Source organism: Carettochelys insculpta, chromosome 10 (genome assembly GCF_033958435.1).
Source record: "Carettochelys insculpta isolate YL-2023 chromosome 10, ASM3395843v1, whole genome shotgun sequence".
Classification (NCBI taxonomy): domain Eukaryota; kingdom Metazoa; phylum Chordata; order Testudines; family Carettochelyidae; genus Carettochelys; species Carettochelys insculpta.
This window is the reverse complement of record NC_134146.1, coordinates 28,955,185-28,975,414: the sequence shown is the minus strand read 5'-3', so window position 1 is coordinate 28,975,414 and position 20,230 is coordinate 28,955,185. Positions and strand designations below refer to the sequence as shown.

General features: G+C 40.8%; 1 protein-coding gene across 1 annotated transcript in view; it reads left to right on the top strand.

Moving 5' to 3' along the window:
* PLCH1 (phospholipase C eta 1) overlaps positions 1–20,021 on the top strand; it is a 161,247-nt gene extending 141,226 nt beyond the window's left edge. Inside the window, exons 17-24 of the mRNA XM_075003959.1 lie at positions 85–192; positions 1,145–1,269; positions 1,739–1,823; positions 8,004–8,150; positions 9,345–9,424; positions 12,076–12,135; positions 12,602–12,962; positions 16,796–20,021. Coding sequence (XP_074860060.1) covers positions 85–192; positions 1,145–1,269; positions 1,739–1,823; positions 8,004–8,150; positions 9,345–9,424; positions 12,076–12,135; positions 12,602–12,962; positions 16,796–18,903 — 3,074 coding nt within the window. The 3' untranslated portion in view covers positions 18,904–20,021. The remainder of the gene's footprint in view (positions 1–84; positions 193–1,144; positions 1,270–1,738; positions 1,824–8,003; positions 8,151–9,344; positions 9,425–12,075; positions 12,136–12,601; positions 12,963–16,795) is intronic.
* Positions 20,022–20,230: the final 209 nt, after the last annotated feature.

Genomic DNA, 20,230 nt, shown 5'->3' with positions numbered 1-20,230 from the left:
TATGTCATGTGCTCCAATGCACTTATGTTACGTGCAAATCACAGTTGTATTTACCAATGATTTCTACATTTCCTAATGTAACAGTGGCATTAAACTACCAGTCTGATGGGCGCATGATGCAGCTAAATCAGGCAAAGTTCAGAGTGAATGGCAACTGTGGGTATGTCCTCAAACCTCAGCAGATGTGCAAAGGTAATGCCGCACAACACATTTATTATTGTCAGTTCTTTTGTTAAATTACTTCGAAGTCTGTCTGTCACTATTTTGCATTTAGAGCTAAACATCTGCACTTGAACAAGGAATTAAAACCTGTGTGGGATCTTTTAGACAAACACGCAAAACAATTAACTTGGTATGCATCTGACTTTCTATATGTTTAATAAAAGGTGCATTTACAGTGTTGGCTTTCATCAAAATTTGCTGCCAACTCTGAATATGTAGATATCCCAGTATGGGTTCTCAGAATTAATCTAGATAAGTTATTAGTGCCCAGTCTTGTCATATGCTGGGTCACTCCTATGAAGTGTAGAGCAGCTAAGCAACTTGGGAGGTGACATTGCTCACCACCACATAACTCTGAGCTTTCAGTGCCAGATCTAGCACTGAAATCAGTGGGTGTCCCTGGGGTTCTGGAACTGGAGTCAGTGATCCTTATGCTCATACAGTGAATACACTTCTATTGGTGTAGGGTTCAGTTTTGCCACCAGCATTTTAAAAACACATTATTTCTTTAAGCCAGTTTAACCCTGGAGCCAACAGGATCATTCTTGTAAAATGGGGCCTATGGAATTAGAGGGCCTTGAATGAGCCTTCTGCACTTATAGAAATTATGTAATAGATAGGAAACCCAGTTCAGCAAACCCTTACTCCCAGGAAGAGTCCATACTTCCTTGAAGTCAATATGACTTTCATGAATTTAGTTGAGTGAAGTTTGGATGTACAATAAGTAGCACTGTTGGTTCCTAAAAAGTCCTCAACCTCATTCACTGCTTACCTGGCTGAATTTTGGCCACAGAAGTGGTATGTGATTATAGTATGTTACTTATTCTATGCATTTGGGAAGGCAGAAGTTCTGTTTTTTTCTCCTATATAGGATTTCTACCATTAAAAGGTTTTTTTTTTCCTCACTCTCTGTAAATCTTAGGTACATTCAACCCTTACTCTGGGGATCCACTTCCTGCCAACCCTAAAAAGCAGCTCATTCTCAAAGTCATCAGTGGGCAGCAACTACCTAAGCCTCCAGATTCAGTATTAGGAGACAGAGGAGAGGTAAAGTAGTTTGAGTGACAGTAAATAATTCTTTCCACTATAATGAGCATAGAAATGCCTGGGAGTGACATGGCAGCATTTGTCTTAAAAAAAAGGTTTTCTCCTCAATCAGGAGATGACAGTCATTTTCAGATGCTTAGGATTTTCACATTAGATGTGGATTTTTTCCGCAACCTGTGCAGTCTTATGTAGTCTGCTGGCTACTATTTCTTCTGCTGTTAGCACTGATCTGAAAATTTACCCTACCTAGCTGTATGTTCCACTGTCACACTGATGAAACATACATCATCCTGTAGTCAGCTGTGGCATTTCCCATAATCATGCTACTAGGAAAGTCACATTAGCCAGTGGTTTTAGCATTCAAATGTGCATTTATGTGAAAGTCTAATAGAAAATGATCCTTTATATATATAGGACGAGTTGCTATATATAATGAGTTGCTTTTAAATTGTTGGTTTTTTAAAAATAGATAATAGATCCTTTTGTCGAGGTGGAAATTATTGGATTACCTGTAGATTGCTGTAAAGACCAGACCAGAGTGGTTGATGACAACGGTAAGTAAATTTCTATAGTAAATTATGGAATAATTATGTATGAGTAGAGATACCTTGAATAATGTACCAGAAATACAAAATATGATGAACACAATATTCTGTGGTCACACTTTGTATTAAAAGAATGTTTATCAATTTTTTATAAACAGGTCTCAAAAAGTTGTTTAAAAGTAGGGTATCTAAATATCTGTCTAATATCTAAAAACAACCTTTTCTGATGTATTTAGAACCATCTTTAAAACATACTCCTTATGTCTATAATATGCTTATTACATCTAATAATCATTTATTAACCCTTTATAAGTTATTTATAATTGTACCCTTAATTTGAAATGCAACCATATGTTCAAATAATAAAAAAGATACAGCCAGATCAGTGCAGAGGAGAACTGTGGAATCTTGGGGTGAAAACTGCTAACCTGCTACTTTTGCTGGGATTGCCTGGACTTTTTCCTCATTTGGTTTTAGTCTCACCTACAAAGGTGTTTTAATCACGTTAAGGAATTATGTTTAACATTAGTTCCAACAAATTTGTCTTCAGCTGGCCATTGCTGATGTGGTTTGACAAAGGACTGTTAGAAACTGCTTCTGCTGAAGTGGTGTTTAGCCCAAATTTCTTCAAAGGTGAAAAAAGCACAATTGAACTTCCATGCTTAGACACACAAATATGGTTTAGTCAACCATTATCAGTGGGGTCAAACTGGGCTGTAGTTTTGGCTACGTAACACAGTTATTCAAGTATTTTCTGGGACATTATAAGGGCTCATTTGCACACTTGGCTTAATCTAATTCTTGACTCCCACCCCTTCTGCCCCTCTACTCTCTGATTTGTTCACCTTGATAATTTTTTTTCCTCATTTGTCCGCCTTGATAACTATTTTTGGTTCTCTGTGCCCTCAATATTGAGTCTGTTCTGGTAAGGCTATGATCTGAAGAAGTGGGTCTGTTCCACGAAAGCTCATCGCCTAATAAAATATTTTGTTAGTCTTTAAAGTGCTACTTGACTTCTTTTTTGTTTTATTCAAGTGTGGTTTGCTATAACCATATTGGCCAGCCAAACCATGCTAGGAACTGGTTAGACTCAGAATTGTCCACACTTCAGTAACAATCGTGTTATGGGATCCAGTTAGTTTACTCCTCTGATAGAAACCTTTATCTAGTTTCAGACCTAAACTTCTTGAAGAACAGTTAGTCTTTTTGTCAAACATTAGCCCTTACAATAAACAACTCCTCTATCTCTCTCTACTATATTCATGAAGAGCAATCATAGCTCCCCCCAGGCTTCCTTTTGTTAGGCTAAATAAGTCAAGCTCCCCAAGTCTCTTTTTATCAGGCAGGTCTTCCATTCCTTTGATCCTCGCAGTGGCCTTTCTCTGCATCTGTTCCAGTTTCATAGAATCATAGAACTGGAAGGGACCTCTAGTGCTATGTCTACACTTAGGAAAAACTTCAAAATGGCCATGCTAATGGCCAAATCAAAGAGTACTAATGAGGCACTGAAATGAATATTCAGCGCCTTACTAGCATGCCGCTGGCCACAGCACTTTGAAAGTGCCATGTTTCGCTCATGTGTGGCTCATCTGCATGGGGGTCCTTTTAGAAAGGACCACACAAACATCAAAATTCCCTTATTCCTGATCGGAATTCCTGATCGGAGTAAGGGGATTTCAATGTTTGTAGGGTCTTTTCGAAAAGGACCCCCTTGTAGACAAGGCGTGTACAAGCAAAATGCGGCACTTTTGAGGTGCCGTGGTTGGCAGCATGCTAATGAGGTGCTAAACATTCATTTCAGTGCCACATTAGTATTCTTCAATTGGTCATTAGCATGGCCATTTTGAAGTTTTTCATAAGTGTAGACACAGCCTAGGTGTAATTAAGTCCAGTCCCCTGCACTGATGGCAGGAGCAAGCACCGTCTAGATTAGCGGTTTTCAACCAAAGGTTCATGTATCTGTGGGGGTGCTCAGAGCTTTTCCAGACAGTATATTAACTTAATATTTTTCAATGTTTTTATGAATAAAAATATTGGACTTATTTGATGTCAATCTAATTATTCTTATTTATCCTTTTTGCACAATTATAAGTACTATGGCAGGTTTATTGCCTATAGGCAATTTCTTCCAACCAACCAGTTACAATTAAGTTGTTTAAACAAACGTGTTGCCATGGTACAAAAGAAATTGTGTGTCTGAAAACTGTTGGTACTGGGGATATTTATAATTTTTTTTTTAAAAAAGGGTACTTTTATAAAAAATGTTGAGAAACAATGATCTAGACCATCCTTAAGCATGGGAAAACCTCTAAAACAGCCTTATGTCATTCATTCAATTTAGTTTGAATTCTTCTTTATTAAACTGGGGAAACCAAAACTGCATGATGTACTCCAGATAAGGTCTCACCAACACTTCATACAAAGGCAGTAACATTTCCCTTTTTCTACTGGAAATACTTTGCCTAATGCATTCCTAGGATAATGTTAGCCTTTTTATGGCCACAACACATGGTTGGCATCTAATCGTCATGCGGTCAACCAATAGACACTGGTCTTTCTCATCCCGTCACTTCCAACCAACAAATCCCATTTGTAGCAAAAATTCTTGTTGTGAGTCCCAACATGTATGTCCTTTCACTTTTCACTAACACATTTCATCCCATTTCTATAACTCCAGTTTGCAAGATTATCCAAATTTCATTTTCATGATATTCTGGCCATTTTCCATATTGTTGTATCCCTGATGAAACTGAGAATTATCTTCTAGTGACAGGCCAGGATGAAAGTTCCTGACTGATTTTAGCCGTCGCTACAGTTTTTGCTAAGATTGAATTATAAATGATTGTTGAATGGTTCCTGGCATACACCTAAGGGAATGGAGGAGACTAGCACAGAGCTACTTTATCAGCTCTGCTCTTGCCCAAGGATGTTTCCAGAGGCAGTTTTCTCCCCCATTATGGGCCTTTTACCAATGTTCCTTCTAATTCTTTACATCCATGTGTGGAGTTGTTCCCTGCATGTGCAGAGTATTTTTATGTGCATGTGTGAATGTGCACTACCTGTAGAAACAAAAAGCTTGTAGATAGTCCGTCATGTCCAATGATGACGTCTACAAGTACAATACAAGATGAGAATATGCAAAGAACCTGTGCGGGAGAATGTTTAAAGTAGAAAAGCCATTGCACAGGAGCAGTTCCACTCCCTCGACTTGGTTCCAGTGGTACGAAAAGTCATCACGGCTGGGACTTCCTAGGCTACATTGGATGGCCATGCCGTCTTCGGTGCCTTGTCATGCCCTTCGCTCTCCACACAGCGTTGCAGAACCTCCTTCCTGGTTGTTGGATCTTGCTGTTGATCCCATCGTCCAATCCGCTGGGGCCAGCTTGCATGCTGGGACAGGCAATTCCCTATCTCACCTCAGGTTTCAGACCTGCCGGCTACCCTCACCTGGTTTAGCCTGCCTGTCGAAGTGATTTATCAGGGTGTGGCTGCTGCATGTTACAGCTTCTTGGAGCCACAGGTGAGAGCTGGGTGCCGGGTGGGGACCAAAGGTGCTCAAACTGCCCCTGAAGAGACACGACAAGTCCCCACACCAGAGGTGCTACCCCTCCCTGGACACCCCATATACCCCAAACAGACAAAAAGCATAGTTCTGCTAATCAGCTGGGCAGCACTTTATTCTCTTCTGAGTGGCTGCACAAGTGCACAGTTTGCATGTAACACTGCTTTACTGCTACAAAAAGGCAACGGTGCCTGTAGGAATTAGGCCCTGGATGCTTTAGTCTGTTCTCCACTGCTACATCCATGTGTAAGTCTCTTTCCAATGATTATCATGCATCAGAGGGGTAGCTGAGTTAGTCTGTATCTTTAAAAACAACAAGAAGTCCTGTGGCACCTTATAGACTAACAGATATTTTGGAACATAAGCTTTCGTGGGCAAAGACCCACTTTGTCAGATGCATGAGTGGGGGGTTGGGGGTTCAGAGGAGGGTTTAAAGAGAGAGTCTCAGTCAAGGGGACAGCCAGAGCTGACAAGGTCTGTTCAGTCAGGGTGGATATGGCCCATTATCAGCAGTTAATGTGGAGTTGTGAACGTGAACAGAGGAGAAATCAAATCAGTTTAGTCAGGGAGGGTGGGGCCCATTATCGGTAGCTAATGTGGATGTATGAATATCAAGAACAGAGAAACTGCTTTTGTAATTGGCCAACCAGTCCCAGTCTCTGTTCAGTCCTTGGTTGATGGTGTCAAATTTGCATATGAATTGCAGCTCTGTAGTTTCTCTTTGGAGTTTATGTTTGAAATTTTTTTGTAGTAGGACTGCTACTTTTAAATCTGTTACTGAGTATCTGGGGAGATTGAAGTGTTCTTCTACAGGTTTTTGAATGTTACCGTTCCTATGTCTGATTTATGTCCATTTATTCTTTTACATAGAGACTGTCCAGTTTGGCCAACGTAGATTGCAGTGCGGCATTGCTGGCACATGATTGCATATATTGTGTTAGTAGATGTTCAGGTCAAAGAGCCCCTGATGTTGTGGTTGATATGATTAGATCTTGTGATGATATCTCTGGTGTAGATATGTGAGCAGAGTTGGTACTGAGGTTTGTTGCGAGGATTGGTTCCGGTTTAGAGTTACTGTGGAGTGGTCTATCATTGCTGGTGAGAATTTGTTTAAGGTTGGCAGGCTGTCTATAGCCAAGGTCTGTGAGAGTGAAGGATCGGTGTCCAGGATAGGCTGTAGATCACTGATGAGGCACTGGAGAGGCTTAAGCTGAGAGCTGTATGTGATGACCAGTGGTGCTCTTTTGTTTTCTTTGTTGGGCTTGTCTTGTAGCAGGTGGCTTCTGGGTACCCACCTGGCTCTGTCAATCTGTTTCTTCATTTCCTTAGGTGGGAATTATAGTTTCAGGAAAGCTTGGTGAAGGTCTTGTAGATGTTTGTCTGAGGGATTGGAGCAAATATGATTGAACCTTAGTGCCTGGCTGTATACAATGAATAATGTAGTGTTCCTTGGGTGGATGCTGGAGGCATGTAGGTAAGCATAGCAGTCCATGGGTTTCCCGTATAGGGAGGTATTTATGTGACCATCACTTATTTGCACAGTAGTGTCCAGGAAGTGGATCTCTTGTATGGATCGGTCCAGGCTGAGGTTGATGGTGGGGTGGAAACTGTTGAAATCACAGTGGAACTCTTCAAGAACCTCTTTCTCTTTCCCATGGGTCCAGATGATGAAGATGTCTTCAATGTACGGGAGGGGTGCTAGGGGACGAGAGCTGAGGAAGTGTTGTTCCAGGCCAGCCATAAAAATGTTGGCATATTGTGGGGCCATGCGGTGCCCATAGCAGTGCCACTGATATGAAGGTATAAATTGTCCTCAAATCTGAAATAGTTGTGGGTGAGGACAACGTCACCAAGCTCTGCCACCATTTGTGCCTCGGTCTTATTAGGGATAATGTTCCTAACAGCTTGAAGTCCACCTTCATGTGGGATATTGGTGTAAAGGGCCTCTACATCCATGATGGCCAATGGTTATTCAATTATCCTCTTTGGGATGGACTCTGCCATTCTTATGTCATGTTAAGTAAAACAGTAATGGTAGTCCCATTGAATACTAACACCGGTGATGGTACCCAAAGTGATTACAGTTGGATAGTTTCCAGGGTAAGTTATTACCTGGTGTGCGTCCAGGAAGACTGGATCTGGTCCTTAATTAGGCAGTTAACATAGTCAGAAAGAGCATACTATGAGCTATTCAAGCCACAGTCACTCTTCTAGACCATCTCTGAGCAATTGTTTGAAAAAGTTGCTAGAGATACTAACCATTTTTTGGTATATGTATCTCTTCATACAGCTGCATAGGTGCACCACAGTGCTGCATTTTGCATTGTAATAGACTCAGACTGCATCACTAACTACTCTCTTGACTCCATTCTCTGCACCTGCTTCACATTCCAACGTAGTAGCCACAAGTCTAAGCTTCTACTTAGGAAATGAAAATAGCTTTGTTGCAGTGTCTTCATTTTTTGTCTGCTAGATTGTACTATTTCTGGGAAATAATGTGCATTCACTTGTATGTCAGAGCTATCCAAGTGACTGTTTCCCTTACCTCTGGTTGTGTTTCACAGACAATGACAACAGCATCTTCTGCTGCTGTATTTTCCTGACTTTCTTTTCTGTTTGTCCCATAGGATTTAACCCTGTTTGGGAGGAAACTCTCACCTTTACCATTCACATGCCTGAAATAGCTTTGGTTCGATTTCTTGTTTGGGACCATGATCCTATTGGTCGAGATTTTGTTGGACAAAGAACTGTGGCCTTCAGTAGTCTTGTTCCTGGTTAGTTCCACTCATTCACTTGACTTTGATATTTAGTTGGAAATAGGAAGCAGGACAGCTTTGTAGTTGAAGCATAGAACTGAATGTGAGAACTGCTGTGTTCTATGCACAGCTCTTCCACAGGCCTCCTGGGTGACTTTAGTCAAGTTGCTCAATATTTGTGGGTAAGGAGAATCCTGAAAGCTACAGCAGGCATTTAGATGCCCAATTCCACTGGGTTTTGAAAATCTCAGTGTCTGTGTCTGTCTCCTCACCTGTAAAATAGAGTCCAATACTACTTAGAACTAGTTCAGTGTTTCCTAATTATATTTGGCCATGGAACCCTTTTAAACTAGAAAGATTTTTGCAGAACCCCATTCCCAGGCTCTACCACCATTGGCCCTCAAACCCATCCCCCCAGCTCCAGTCTTTACCTCCATCAGCTCCCAAATCCAGCCCCCATCCCTAAGATTTACCCCATCCCGCAAACCCACCCTCCATCCCCAGGCGTAACCCCTCTCAGCCCCAAACCTGCCCTCCCCAGCCCTAGGATTAACCCCTCTCACCCAAACCTGCCCCTCTATCAGCAGGATTAACCCATCTGAGCCCCAAACTGCCTCCCAGGACTAACTCCTCCGTGGTGCTGGCTGGAAAGCCTGTGCCGGGCTGCCATGTATTCCTGCTTGTGTGAGTGAGCTGAGCCATGCCCACCAGAGTGATGTGGTCGCTTAGACAGTGGGGCAAGCGAGGGACTCTCTCTAGCTCCCTGCTCTACCACTGCTGAAATAATGGAATTAAATTCAGTTGGTTTAATGGCCAGATCCCTCCCACCACCCTGCCAGCCATGAAACCAATTAAATTTAGTTCTACTCTTTCAGTGGTGGCAGGGCAGGCAGCCTCAGAGGAGTCAGCTGTTATAATGGAATTTTCTCATGGAAGGCTTCTTTTTACTTTGTGGAACCCCATGATTCCGTGGAAAACCATTTGGGAAACACTGAACTAGAGGGTTGTAAGGCTAAACTCATTAATGTTTGTGAAGCCACTTGAGGTTCTCAGATAGAAGATGTTATGGAAGGTGACATTATTATTAATAAACATTTTTCAGTTACTGTATATGTGCTGTATAATTGCAAAAGACATATGGACAGGCTTGGCTAACTGAACATAAAATACAGAGCGCTGATTCTTTGTTACTCTGTTTTCTCATTTTATTAGGCTATCGTCATGTTTACTTAGAGGGACTGACAGAAGCATCCATATTTGTCCACATAACAATCAATGAAATCTATGGAAAGGTAGGTATACAAGGGAACATAAATGAAGTACTTAAATGTTTGTGTCATTCTATTGGCAATAATGAGTTAAGATGCAGCAGTACAACCTTGTAGAATTAATGTGGGTTCTGATTGATTCCTACAATTCTGGAACATAGCATTTGTCATGGGATGTATCGGATCTGACCTGTAATCTAGCAAATGTAATGTCCTGCCTCTGGTAGGAGCTAACATCTAACGCTTCAGAGAAAAGCAAAATATAAAAAACAACAGCTGCGACAACAAGAGACATAGGTCATTATTCGCCACTGCTCTACACTTTGTGTCACCATTTACCCAGTGCAGCTTCACTCCTTGACCCCTAAGTAAATGACTGCACAAAGTCCAGGGTGATGGAGAATAAGGCCCATAATATAAAATTTTCCTCTTGACCCTTTCAGAATATCATTTTAATCTCAGAGCAATATCATTGTCACAATCTCAGCACGCATAACCGAAAATACTTTTTCCTTTATCACCTAATATACATTTCACATCTAGGGACAGTAAGTACATTACTATAGGCTTATTTGCAGTTACTTGATTTTTAAAAAAATTAATTATCAAGAGTTGTGGTCACACCATTACTTCTGGGTATTTGACAAGATATTTTTAAACTCCATTTTTAGTTCTCAACCACTTAAATTTTAGCTTGTGAAGTGTTACTGCTTTTCTTCAGTGTTTCAAAAAATGAAAATATTGAAACTTCAATGTTTTAAAATTTCTTCCTGTTTTAAAATGAAAGTAAATCTTCATTATTTCAGTATTAGGGGCCTCTACTCACTAGTTAACAGAAGGAGTTATACACTAGTACAAAGAGCGGTTCAAAGGATTACCAGCAATCAGAGGCATAGAGAAAATAAGTAGAGCAGACCAGGCTAGCAAGAACAAAAAGGACCTTCATTTCAATTGCAAAAAATCTCTTTTTTAAGGAGTGTAAAAAGAGGAATCAAGTAGTCAGAAGAGCCAATAACCTCCACAGGCCTCTGGGCAAGGGGGTGTGTGCCCAGCTCCATGCTTCCAGAAGGGGTGGGGCCAAGGTCAGAAGGGGTGGAGCTGAGAGCAGCTGGCCCTCATATCTGTTCAGAGTATGTCACCTCTCTTCCACACACACATACCAGACCCTTAGTGTGGCTGGACCACTTTCCTCTCTGGCAGCTATTTAAAGGGCCCAGGGCTCCAGCGACCACTCCTGTAGCCAAAGGTGAAAGTAAGCCAGTGTACCCTGGGGTGGCACATCAGTAAGAGACAAGCAGCTACATTGCTTGGGTGGCTGGACAGGATGGTGTCTACATTCCCAGCCCCAAGCTCTCCCATGCATTCCCAACCCCCTTCCCTGACTCCTGCAACCCCCACTCCTGCACTGAGCCCCCCACCTTACCTTTACTCCTAAACCACCATCTCTTGCCTTGAACGCCCCACACCTCCCAATACCCTACCCTGAATCCTCTACCACCTCTCCTGCCTGGATCCCTCAATCCCCTGCCATCAGCTCTCCCACACCCGCAGGCTCCCATCTTTGGCTCCCCCATAGCCTCCCCCAAGCCCTCTGTCTTGAGCCCCATGCACTCCATCTCACACCTAGATTTCTTACAGGTACGATCCTATGGGAGTGTCGGGGAGGGATGTTTGTGATAAGATTGTAGCTGTAAGAAATTTAAGTTACTCTCACGCTTGCAGGTAGTTCAGTGTCTTTCTCTCTGATCAGAGCAGATATAAACAGCAGGAGATAAAACCAACACCACCACTGCTGTGCCTGTTTTAGAGGTCCTGCAGTTGCTCAAGGCAGTAGATCTGCATCAGTGGAAACATTTGAGGGACAAAGGTGTGTGTAGATGAGGCGTAGGTCATCAGTTTTAACATAGCCCAGAGACTGAATGTTGTCACTGTTTCATGAGCATCCTGCTCTCTGTTAAATTTCATGGCAATCAATCTAGATTCATGCGTACAGGCGTACCCTGCAATTGGCACCCTGGTCTCAGCATGTTCCTTGAACAAAGGGTGGAGACCACTGCAGAGAAACTTGCATTAACATTGCTTAGGCTGTGTCTGTTCCATGGAAACATAGAGCTATTTCAGTCTCCAGAGTGATCAGTCTGATATCTTTCACCACGACTAAATCCATCTTAAAAGAAAATTAAAAGGACTGAAGAAAATTTATAGGGGTGACCAGGTATCCAGATGCACACATGAATACAAGTATAACGCCATGTCATTGACATTCAGCAAGGGTTGCTGTTTGGCTTGCATACTCTGCAGAGAGGACAGAGTTAAGAAAAAAGTGAATTTCTAAATAACTTAGAATAATTGGGGTGAATGATAACACTACAAGAGGATTTTAAAACATACCCTGACCATATCTGTATAATTTTGTCCAACCACCAAACATTACTTTAATCATGGACTGTACCAATATTTTGCAATATATATTTAAAAATCTGGACGTACTTTCCATTCCCCATATAACTGAGGATATGGAACAAAATGACCATCTGAATGAGATTGGTGTAAAACTAATAAACCATTTAAAATTGCTCACTATAGTGAATTACTTACACCAACTATTTATTTTGTTTGCTTCTGTCATAACCCTGAAAATGTTGGCCAAATATTTGCATTTGTTTCCCTTTCAGTGGAGTCCTTTAATCCTCAATCCCAGCTATACTATATTGCACTTTCTAGGAGCCACTAAGGTAGTCTTCTTTAGCATGCACTTTATACTTGCTGGGCACAGATTTGTCAAACAGTTTGCAGCTGCATGCTGTACCATAGCTACCATATATCTCCACTCTTCTGAAATACTGGAATGTTGCTTTGGTGAGGTCTGTGTCATACAACTCCATGTTAATGGGTAATCTTCACTACAGAGCATTTCTTCATGTCTTGTCAGCTCTAATTAGGAAACTTCAAGTAAAAATCCACAGTTATTATGGCAGGGTGCCTTCCTAATGAGGGGAAAGTCTTACATGCATGAATTCATGGTGATCTGTGCTGATTGTTTCTTAGGCTGAATATATGTAAATTCGTTGGTGTGAATTTTTGTTTTGCTTTGCTTTGCTTTGCTTTTTGATGTTGCATTGGTGATGCACAAATATGTGTACCACAGCAGTTTAAAACCCCGGCTGAACTTACAGAGTGTGGTTGTTGCCTTGTTTTCAGAATAGGCAGCTGATAGGACTGAAAGGGTTGTTTAACAAGAACCCCAAACACAATTCTGCCGAAAACAACGGGCATTATGTGCGGAAACGCTCCATTGGCGATCGACTTCTCCGGCGCACGGCGAGTGCTCCAGCAAAAGGCAGGAAGAAGAGCAAAATGGGCTTTCAGGAAGCGACAGAAAGTAAAGATGATACCTGTGATGCCACAAATGTGAAAGACAAGGAAGGCATTATAAGGCGTACAGCCAGAAGTTTGCAAGCACGTCCTGCTTCTATGCCGGCTGATAAATTCCTTCTAGAGGGATTGCCATCACTGGAATGTGAAACAAGTAAAGACACAAAATGCAAAGAAAATACCTCTGGTAAGATTTTTTCAAAGTGTTTTTTAAAGCAGAGCTTTAAAACCATGAAATTAAGTGGAACCCTGCAACCCTCATGTGAGTAATGCCATTCAGCTCATGTGAATGACTGCAGGATCAAGCCCAAAAAGATGTACAATGATTTTTGTGCTTTTCAAAGTGATATACAAGAAAACTCTCCCTTGTAGTTTTATATTTCTTCTGTCCTGACAAAGTGAAACCCAAAATGTTTCCACAGATTTGTTTAGGAAACAATTGCCAAGATTCTCCTCATAATTAAAGAAGTTACTTTTTTGCAGTTCTTTTGTAAAGCAGCCTTTAAAAGCCTAAATCTGAAATCTACATCCCTGCCCAAATTGTTTTTTCCTTAGTTATTTTCAAGCTCTGGGTTTATTACTGTGAGTTTACGAATGAGAGAGAGGAGCTGGTTTTGTGTGTTCGTTTTTTCCCAAGGTGTAAAAAAGCACAAAGCATTTGTTTTGGAAACAGAGTATATAAAGAAAAATATGAACTTTTGTGAACAAATGTAAAGGGAAAAGTAAAATTTTTAATTTTATAAATTAACCTTAACATAGTTCTTTAAAATTAATGTGCAAAATTAAAAATCTGGATTTTTTGGGGAAAAAGGTGGGCCGGGCTGCAAATTGAATTATTTTATATTCCTCGATTAAAATATAAATATTCACTGGTGGTAGGCTTTGATTCTTGGAGTTACACAGAACAAATTTATTTTAGATCCATTGGGCCACAGTTTGAAGTGTAACATACTGGGGGCGTTCCAGAGGACTGTTCTTTTGGTAGCGCAGAGCAGCAATTCAGCACTCTGGGTTTACCCGCTGCAATCTGAAAGCCAGATTGGCCCCTTCATGCTGTTCCAGTGATATAAAAGGATTGGGCACCCAACAGAAATTGCCCATGAGGAAAAAAGGGGGATTCCTCAGATGGAGCATTTCTGGCAGGCAACTCTGCACTACCACTGCCCCCTTTTCAGTTCTTGGTGCAGGAAAGATTTCTAGAGAATGCTTGTAGCAGAAGGCATGGGCAACATGTGTCTGCATTCCCGTTATTCTTGGCCGTGGACCGGCAACTTTCAGAGCCTTTGTAGCCCCTCTTAAATTTAAGTAGGTTAGGCAGGCCCCAAGAAAAGGCAAGTTACCTAGGGAGATTGTGGTACTTCCATCACTGGAGATGTTTAAGAGCTGGTTAGATAGACATCAATGAGGGATGGTCTAGGCCGTGCTCGGTCCTGCCATGAGGGCAGGGGACTGGACTCAATGACCTCTCGAGGTCCCTTCCAGTTCTCGTGTTCTGTGATTCTGTAATTCTAAGTTGTGGCCTTAGCCATCTTTGCCCCACCTTCCCTGCATTCTTGAAAGGAACAGAATCTGGTCCCTAGCTTTCAAAAGCTGATTTTGGGGTGAGCAAAAGGAAAACAAAGTTTGACATCCTCACAAAATATAAGACTCAGGTAGCAAGCCTTGAAGTTCCACTGTGTCCTAGAATTCAAAGATTCCCTTTTCATCTGCCAGAATGGGCATCCCTGGTAGAGGATGTGGTAATTCCTGAAATCTCTGCAGGCAGCGAGTTAGACAACACTCTTAGAAAGAACTTCAAAACTTCTTCACTCTTCTGAAGGCCTCCCTGGTAACCACATGCTGGTGGGTCACATCACAACAGACAACAAGCTAATTTATTAGCAGATAGACAGCTCAGAATGGTCCCTGACCAAGCTGATATCCATGGAGGTAGGCCACTTCAAAAGGGACCTATTCATATTCAGTTAGAACACAAGAGTGAGGTTATTCTTCACCACCGGCCCAGACTTAATGCCACTGGGAGTCGAATCTCAGTGACACAGATGACTGAATCAACTTCTCTTCAGTGTCTCCTTCCAGACTGTGGTCTTCTCCTTTTCAGTCACCCTCAGTTTGCTAAGAATGCGGTGGTTCTTAGTCCTAGTGGAACTGTTGCCTAGACAAGCTGTAATCCATGTTCCAGCAGGCAGGATCTCCTGTTCTCTGACCCACTTTTGTATCTGTCCAGATTAGTGAAACTCACAGTTTGGGCAATAAGTGGCAAGATTTACACAAGATGGAATACTTGGCTGAGTTACAGACTCTGTTATCTTTGTGCAAGTCTTCCACCCTCTTGGCCTAGATGAGAATTTGGAAAAAAATGGATTCCCCCATCAAAATGGATCAGCCCTGGAAACTAGTCAGTTCAAGCCTTGTATTTCTGCTAGATGACTTAAATTTTAGCCAAAGTCATCTCCTCACCACCCTTCATGTTACATTCTTAAAACACAGACTCTTCTAAGTTTTGTGAGACATCACCTGAGCCTGACGGCATTATCTCTATCCAAACCAACAGGCAGGCCAATATTTTAATCTAAATTCTGACCTCAGTGCTATAGTTATTATCTTTGTGATCTGACGTCATCCAGTACCTTTTATTTCCTCACCATAAAGACTTTCTGGTCACAATCACATCTCCTCTGCTTTTGAAAGATACCTAACTCACTGCATCTTATGTGAGGACTTACTATATTACTTGGCTCAGACTCCAGAATGATTCACAGCTAAGTGTAGCTCTTCTCCTCTATAGAGTAAGGAGAAATTCTTCTGGTTTTTCCCGAAGTCTCCATGCCTGTGAGATAAAAGTGTGGCACACGATGGATGCAAGAAGAGCAATTAAAATGTATCTTGCCAGAACTGCTCTTGTGAGGAAAACACCATCTTTGTTTCTTTCCACTCTAATTGATTTGGTCCTGGAGCTACCCTACTTCTCCTTAGCTAGCTAGGTAGACAGTGGCATCACCAAAGCATAGTCAGCCACAGATGAACTCATTTTATAAGGGATCAGAGTCCATTCAATATGTCTCCTAGTGGCCCATGAGGACAAAGGGCCACAAATTAAAGGAAATCTGTAGTGCTTTTACCATCTGACCATCCGTCAATCTGTTAATAAAACATCTAGGGTTTAACCTAATTTTTTGCAGAAGCATCCTTGGCTGGGAAAGTGACCACGCCAGTGGTCCCAAGCCAGCTTTTTCTAATTGTACCTGATTTCTGTTGAATGTTAGAAACTATGTAATTCATAAAAGGTCAATTTCCTTTTGTCCTGTTGTGCTTAGTTAGATAAAAGTATAGATGAAATTAACAGGAGTTTTAATCTAAGGAAGGAATGAGTAATGGTGGCAGGATTCAGCCTATGTAGGTATAGAAATGTAACCAGAATTTGATAAGCAAATATAGAAGCATGTAAAATATACTCTTTCCTGGAATTAAAATCTTGTCCCCTTACAAATGCAAAAGTTTAGAAAGTAAAATGTTGTTAGAGGCTCACAACTGAAATCTAAAGTTGTGTATAAATTGTTAGCGAAAACATTATGCATGGATCCAACTATCTGATATTTTACTCAGAGTTCTTTTAAATATTCCTCTTGTTTCTGGATGTGCTGTGGTGTTTAACAGAGCTGTTTTGTTCTGTCTTTATTGCCATGCTTCTTTATAGTACAAATCTGAATAGGAAGAGAACTGAAGGTAATGACACATGTACAAAATATGGTACCTCATTGACATTATTTATAAATATTACATCATGTGTCTGATGTAATAGACATTCAAAGGAAGCTTCAATGAAGTGCCTGCAACTATATTTTCCCATTTATTCACATCACATGGATAATTTTTACTAAACCTGCACAACCCCATAATTAAGTCTTATCACAATTGTAACTAATTTTACATTCTCCATTTGTCTGTCTAAAGGCAAAATAGTTTCTAGAAGGTAGTAACCAAAATGTATGTCACTACTGTGCTTTTTATTTGATCTAGCAGCCATCCACAATGGTACAAGTGTGACCCAAACAAACTTGAAAGAATGTATCTTTTCGTCCCCTGAGCAAGCCGCACCTTCTGCAAACTCTGCATCTCTGCATAAAAAAGCTGCTTCCCAGAGTGACACCAGACTTGGCAGTTCTGCAGAATCACCTACTCATGAACATGGAGAAATCTCCAATTTTGTAAGTGGGAAAGCTGAAACCAGTCACTCCACAGAGTATCAGGAAAGTCATCTTTCCAACGAACCTGTTCATGTATGGCAGGATTCAGCTGTTGATCTTGGAACAGAATTAAAACAAGGCACAAATTATACAGGTGAAAAGAGAGGAGAAAAGACTGGAGTGTATGAAGAAGAGCGAAGAAGATTAGCGGGAAGTTGTCATTTTCAAAATGAACAGGGATTTGAAAATAACAAACAGGATATCATTATGAGAAGTTCTGTAGCCATGGATATCTCTTCCACTGTCTGTTGTGACATCCAGGGTTCACACTCCACTATAATCCTGCAGGATAGTGATGTTTCTCGTCTTATTGATGAGGTTTCTTTAACAAACGAGACCGAGATGAGTAGTTCTGTCTCTGCACTGATTGGACAGTTTGATGTTACAGATGACCAAACTAATCTGACTATTGTTTCAAGTCTTCATGGCACCAGCAATCAAATCCTCAGTCTGGTGTCTACACAGCCACACCCGCTCACTGTTGATCTAAGTACACCCCTTAAACAAGACTTTACTAATGTAAAATCTGTTGAATCTCCATTATTCTCAACACCAGGTCCTGCTTTGTGCTCCAGCCCTGAGACGACAAAATTTTCCCTGTACACAATTGTCCATGAGGCATCTCTTTCACCAGCCTCTGATTGTAAACCAATTGATCAACAAGCTTGCAAAAAGTCAAACTGTGTGGAAAATAGCCTTCCAGTATCTCCTTGCTCAACCTCTCTCCATTTGCTAACAGCAAAGCCCAAAAGGAATTATGGAATAAATGGGGAAACCCTTGAGGACTGTAGTTCCTGCACATCTAACAGCTGTACTTTGGAGGATACAATAGGGGACCCTCCTGCTTTTGTAAACTCAGCAGGCAGCAGTCTAATTGAAGTTGAGGGGGATTCCCAAGATCTCCTGATCACTGCATACGAATTCAAGAGGGAAGATATGAGCCAACTGGCTGCTTCTTTGAAACTGAAGCATAAGCAGGACTCAGTATACTACTGTGAGAGAATCTCTGGGAATAATTTAATTAATGAGGACCTTCACAGTGCTGTCCTTGATAATTCACATAATTTTAGAACTGCAAGAAATCAAAGTTTTCCTTACCCAACATTTCAGAGTGTTGGCTTTTTGCATAATAATTATCTGCAAACTTCAGATACACAAAACGATTTGTTGTATGTCTCCCAGAGATCCAGACTTAATATGCATTCACCTACACCCAAGAACACTCTGCCCTACCCTGTTGCTACAGCTGTCAAACAGTCTAGTCCTTGCAAATCCAAGAGCCTTGGAGACTTGACATCAGAGGATATCTCCTGCAATTTTGAAAGTAAGTATAAATATATAAGTAGGAGCTTTATTACATCTGGCATGAGAGACAAGAAAGTTGCAGCTATGAGAACAAAGAGACCACAATCTACGGACAGCCTTACAGAACAATTGCGAAAACTAGTGTCCTTTGACCAGGAGGACAACTGTCAAACTTTGTATTCAGAGCAGAATGATGATGATTGCCCCAAAGCACTGGTCAGAAAACTGTCATCCAGAAGTCAAAGCAGAGTGCGCAATATTGCCAGTCGTGCTAAGGAACGACAAGAAGCTAACAAGCAAAAACTTTCTAATACTAGCAGCGTAGCAGGGGTAGTTCTAAGAAGCAAACCATCAGTATCAGCTCCTGTTATCAACAGGCATTCCACAGGCTCTTACATAGCAAGATACCTGAATAACTTCACTGGGGAGGATTTGGAAGGTCGAGGTGTACCAGAGGGGGCATGTACTTCCTTACGCTATGGATGCAATGACAAGTTTTGTAGAGATGATTCTGTTTTGCAGATGGAGCCAAGCAGTGATGATAAGCCAGAAATTTATTTTCTTCTGAGACTGTAAATTGTATGCATGTACATATTCAGTGTTTACAAACTGTATCATTGAATGAAGGATTTTTAGCAGGAAGTATAGTCCTTGACTTTTACATTATTTAGAAAAGCAAATTTTAAGCTAATGATTTAGTCTTAAATGAATGTGCTGTTTCCTGTCAAAGATTATGTAAATAGATTTTGTGATCCTTTCTTATGTCTGTATGTATTTTTATTTAGCCATACAAAGTGAATGATTTGCATGCAATAGATCTGACATTCATGGTGTCCAGTATTTGTAATGAACATAAATTTTAAGACAAGAGCTCTGCACTTCTGTGCACATCAGCAGAGCTCAGCAATTAATGTAATAAAAGTGTTGCTTTCCCCCTAAATCTTCTAGCTGCTTGCACAGAGAATTTTAAAAGGCCACCTTTTTGCACCCCCTGTTGGAAATGACACTTAGGATAATGCTTTCTGCCACCAATAATCAATGGAATTATTGATAATGGGAATCACTATGACCAGTAATACATGTCTTCAGGATTCGATGTTTCATTCATAAAGCCTTTTCTATTTGAGTTGTATTGACTTGTTTGTTAGTGTTGGTTTTAAGCCTTTCCATACATGAACTTCATTTTAGTAGCATTAGGATTCATCCAAGTCTGCAACTAACTTGTAGATTGTCTTCCGCTCTTTAAATGATATACCATGGTAACTTTGTCTTCCTCTTGTTGAGTGCTTATTTCAGGATTGCAATATGTTAAAGGGAAACATTCTTACATACATATTTCTTCCAGATTTCTTGTTCACACCATTCCCATCCTGAAATGAGCATTCAAAAAGTGAAAGAAAATCTTGCTTTCCATGTATTTTATTGTGTATTTTTGATATTGGCTGTGTATGTAACTTGAATGCAGTAGCAGAGATGTTTTCTATGTTTGTAATTATATGCTAAATTGTTGATTATCAGTATAGAAGTTACAGCGTACAGAGCAGGATAATATTTTGTCTTTCCATCATCACGTGGTTTTGAGAAAAGGGCTTTTTCTGTATTATATTGAAAACCAAGTGAGTTAAGTACAAAAATACACAAAACTTCCCTACAGGGAGCAAGGTAGTTTTATTTGGGTTTAAGGTATACTTTGCTGTCACTGTGAACACATTTTTCATAATATGTAAAAGACCTTTTACCTCTTTTCTTTTGTAACACAGGATATTACTATTCATGGAGATATTAAAATAGATTTTTATGCACCTCACGCATATTTATTGATGCTACATCAAATGTAACTGTTGTTGAACTGGTGGCAGTCAGTGATTGCAGACATTTGCCTTGTCATGCATTTGTAATAAAT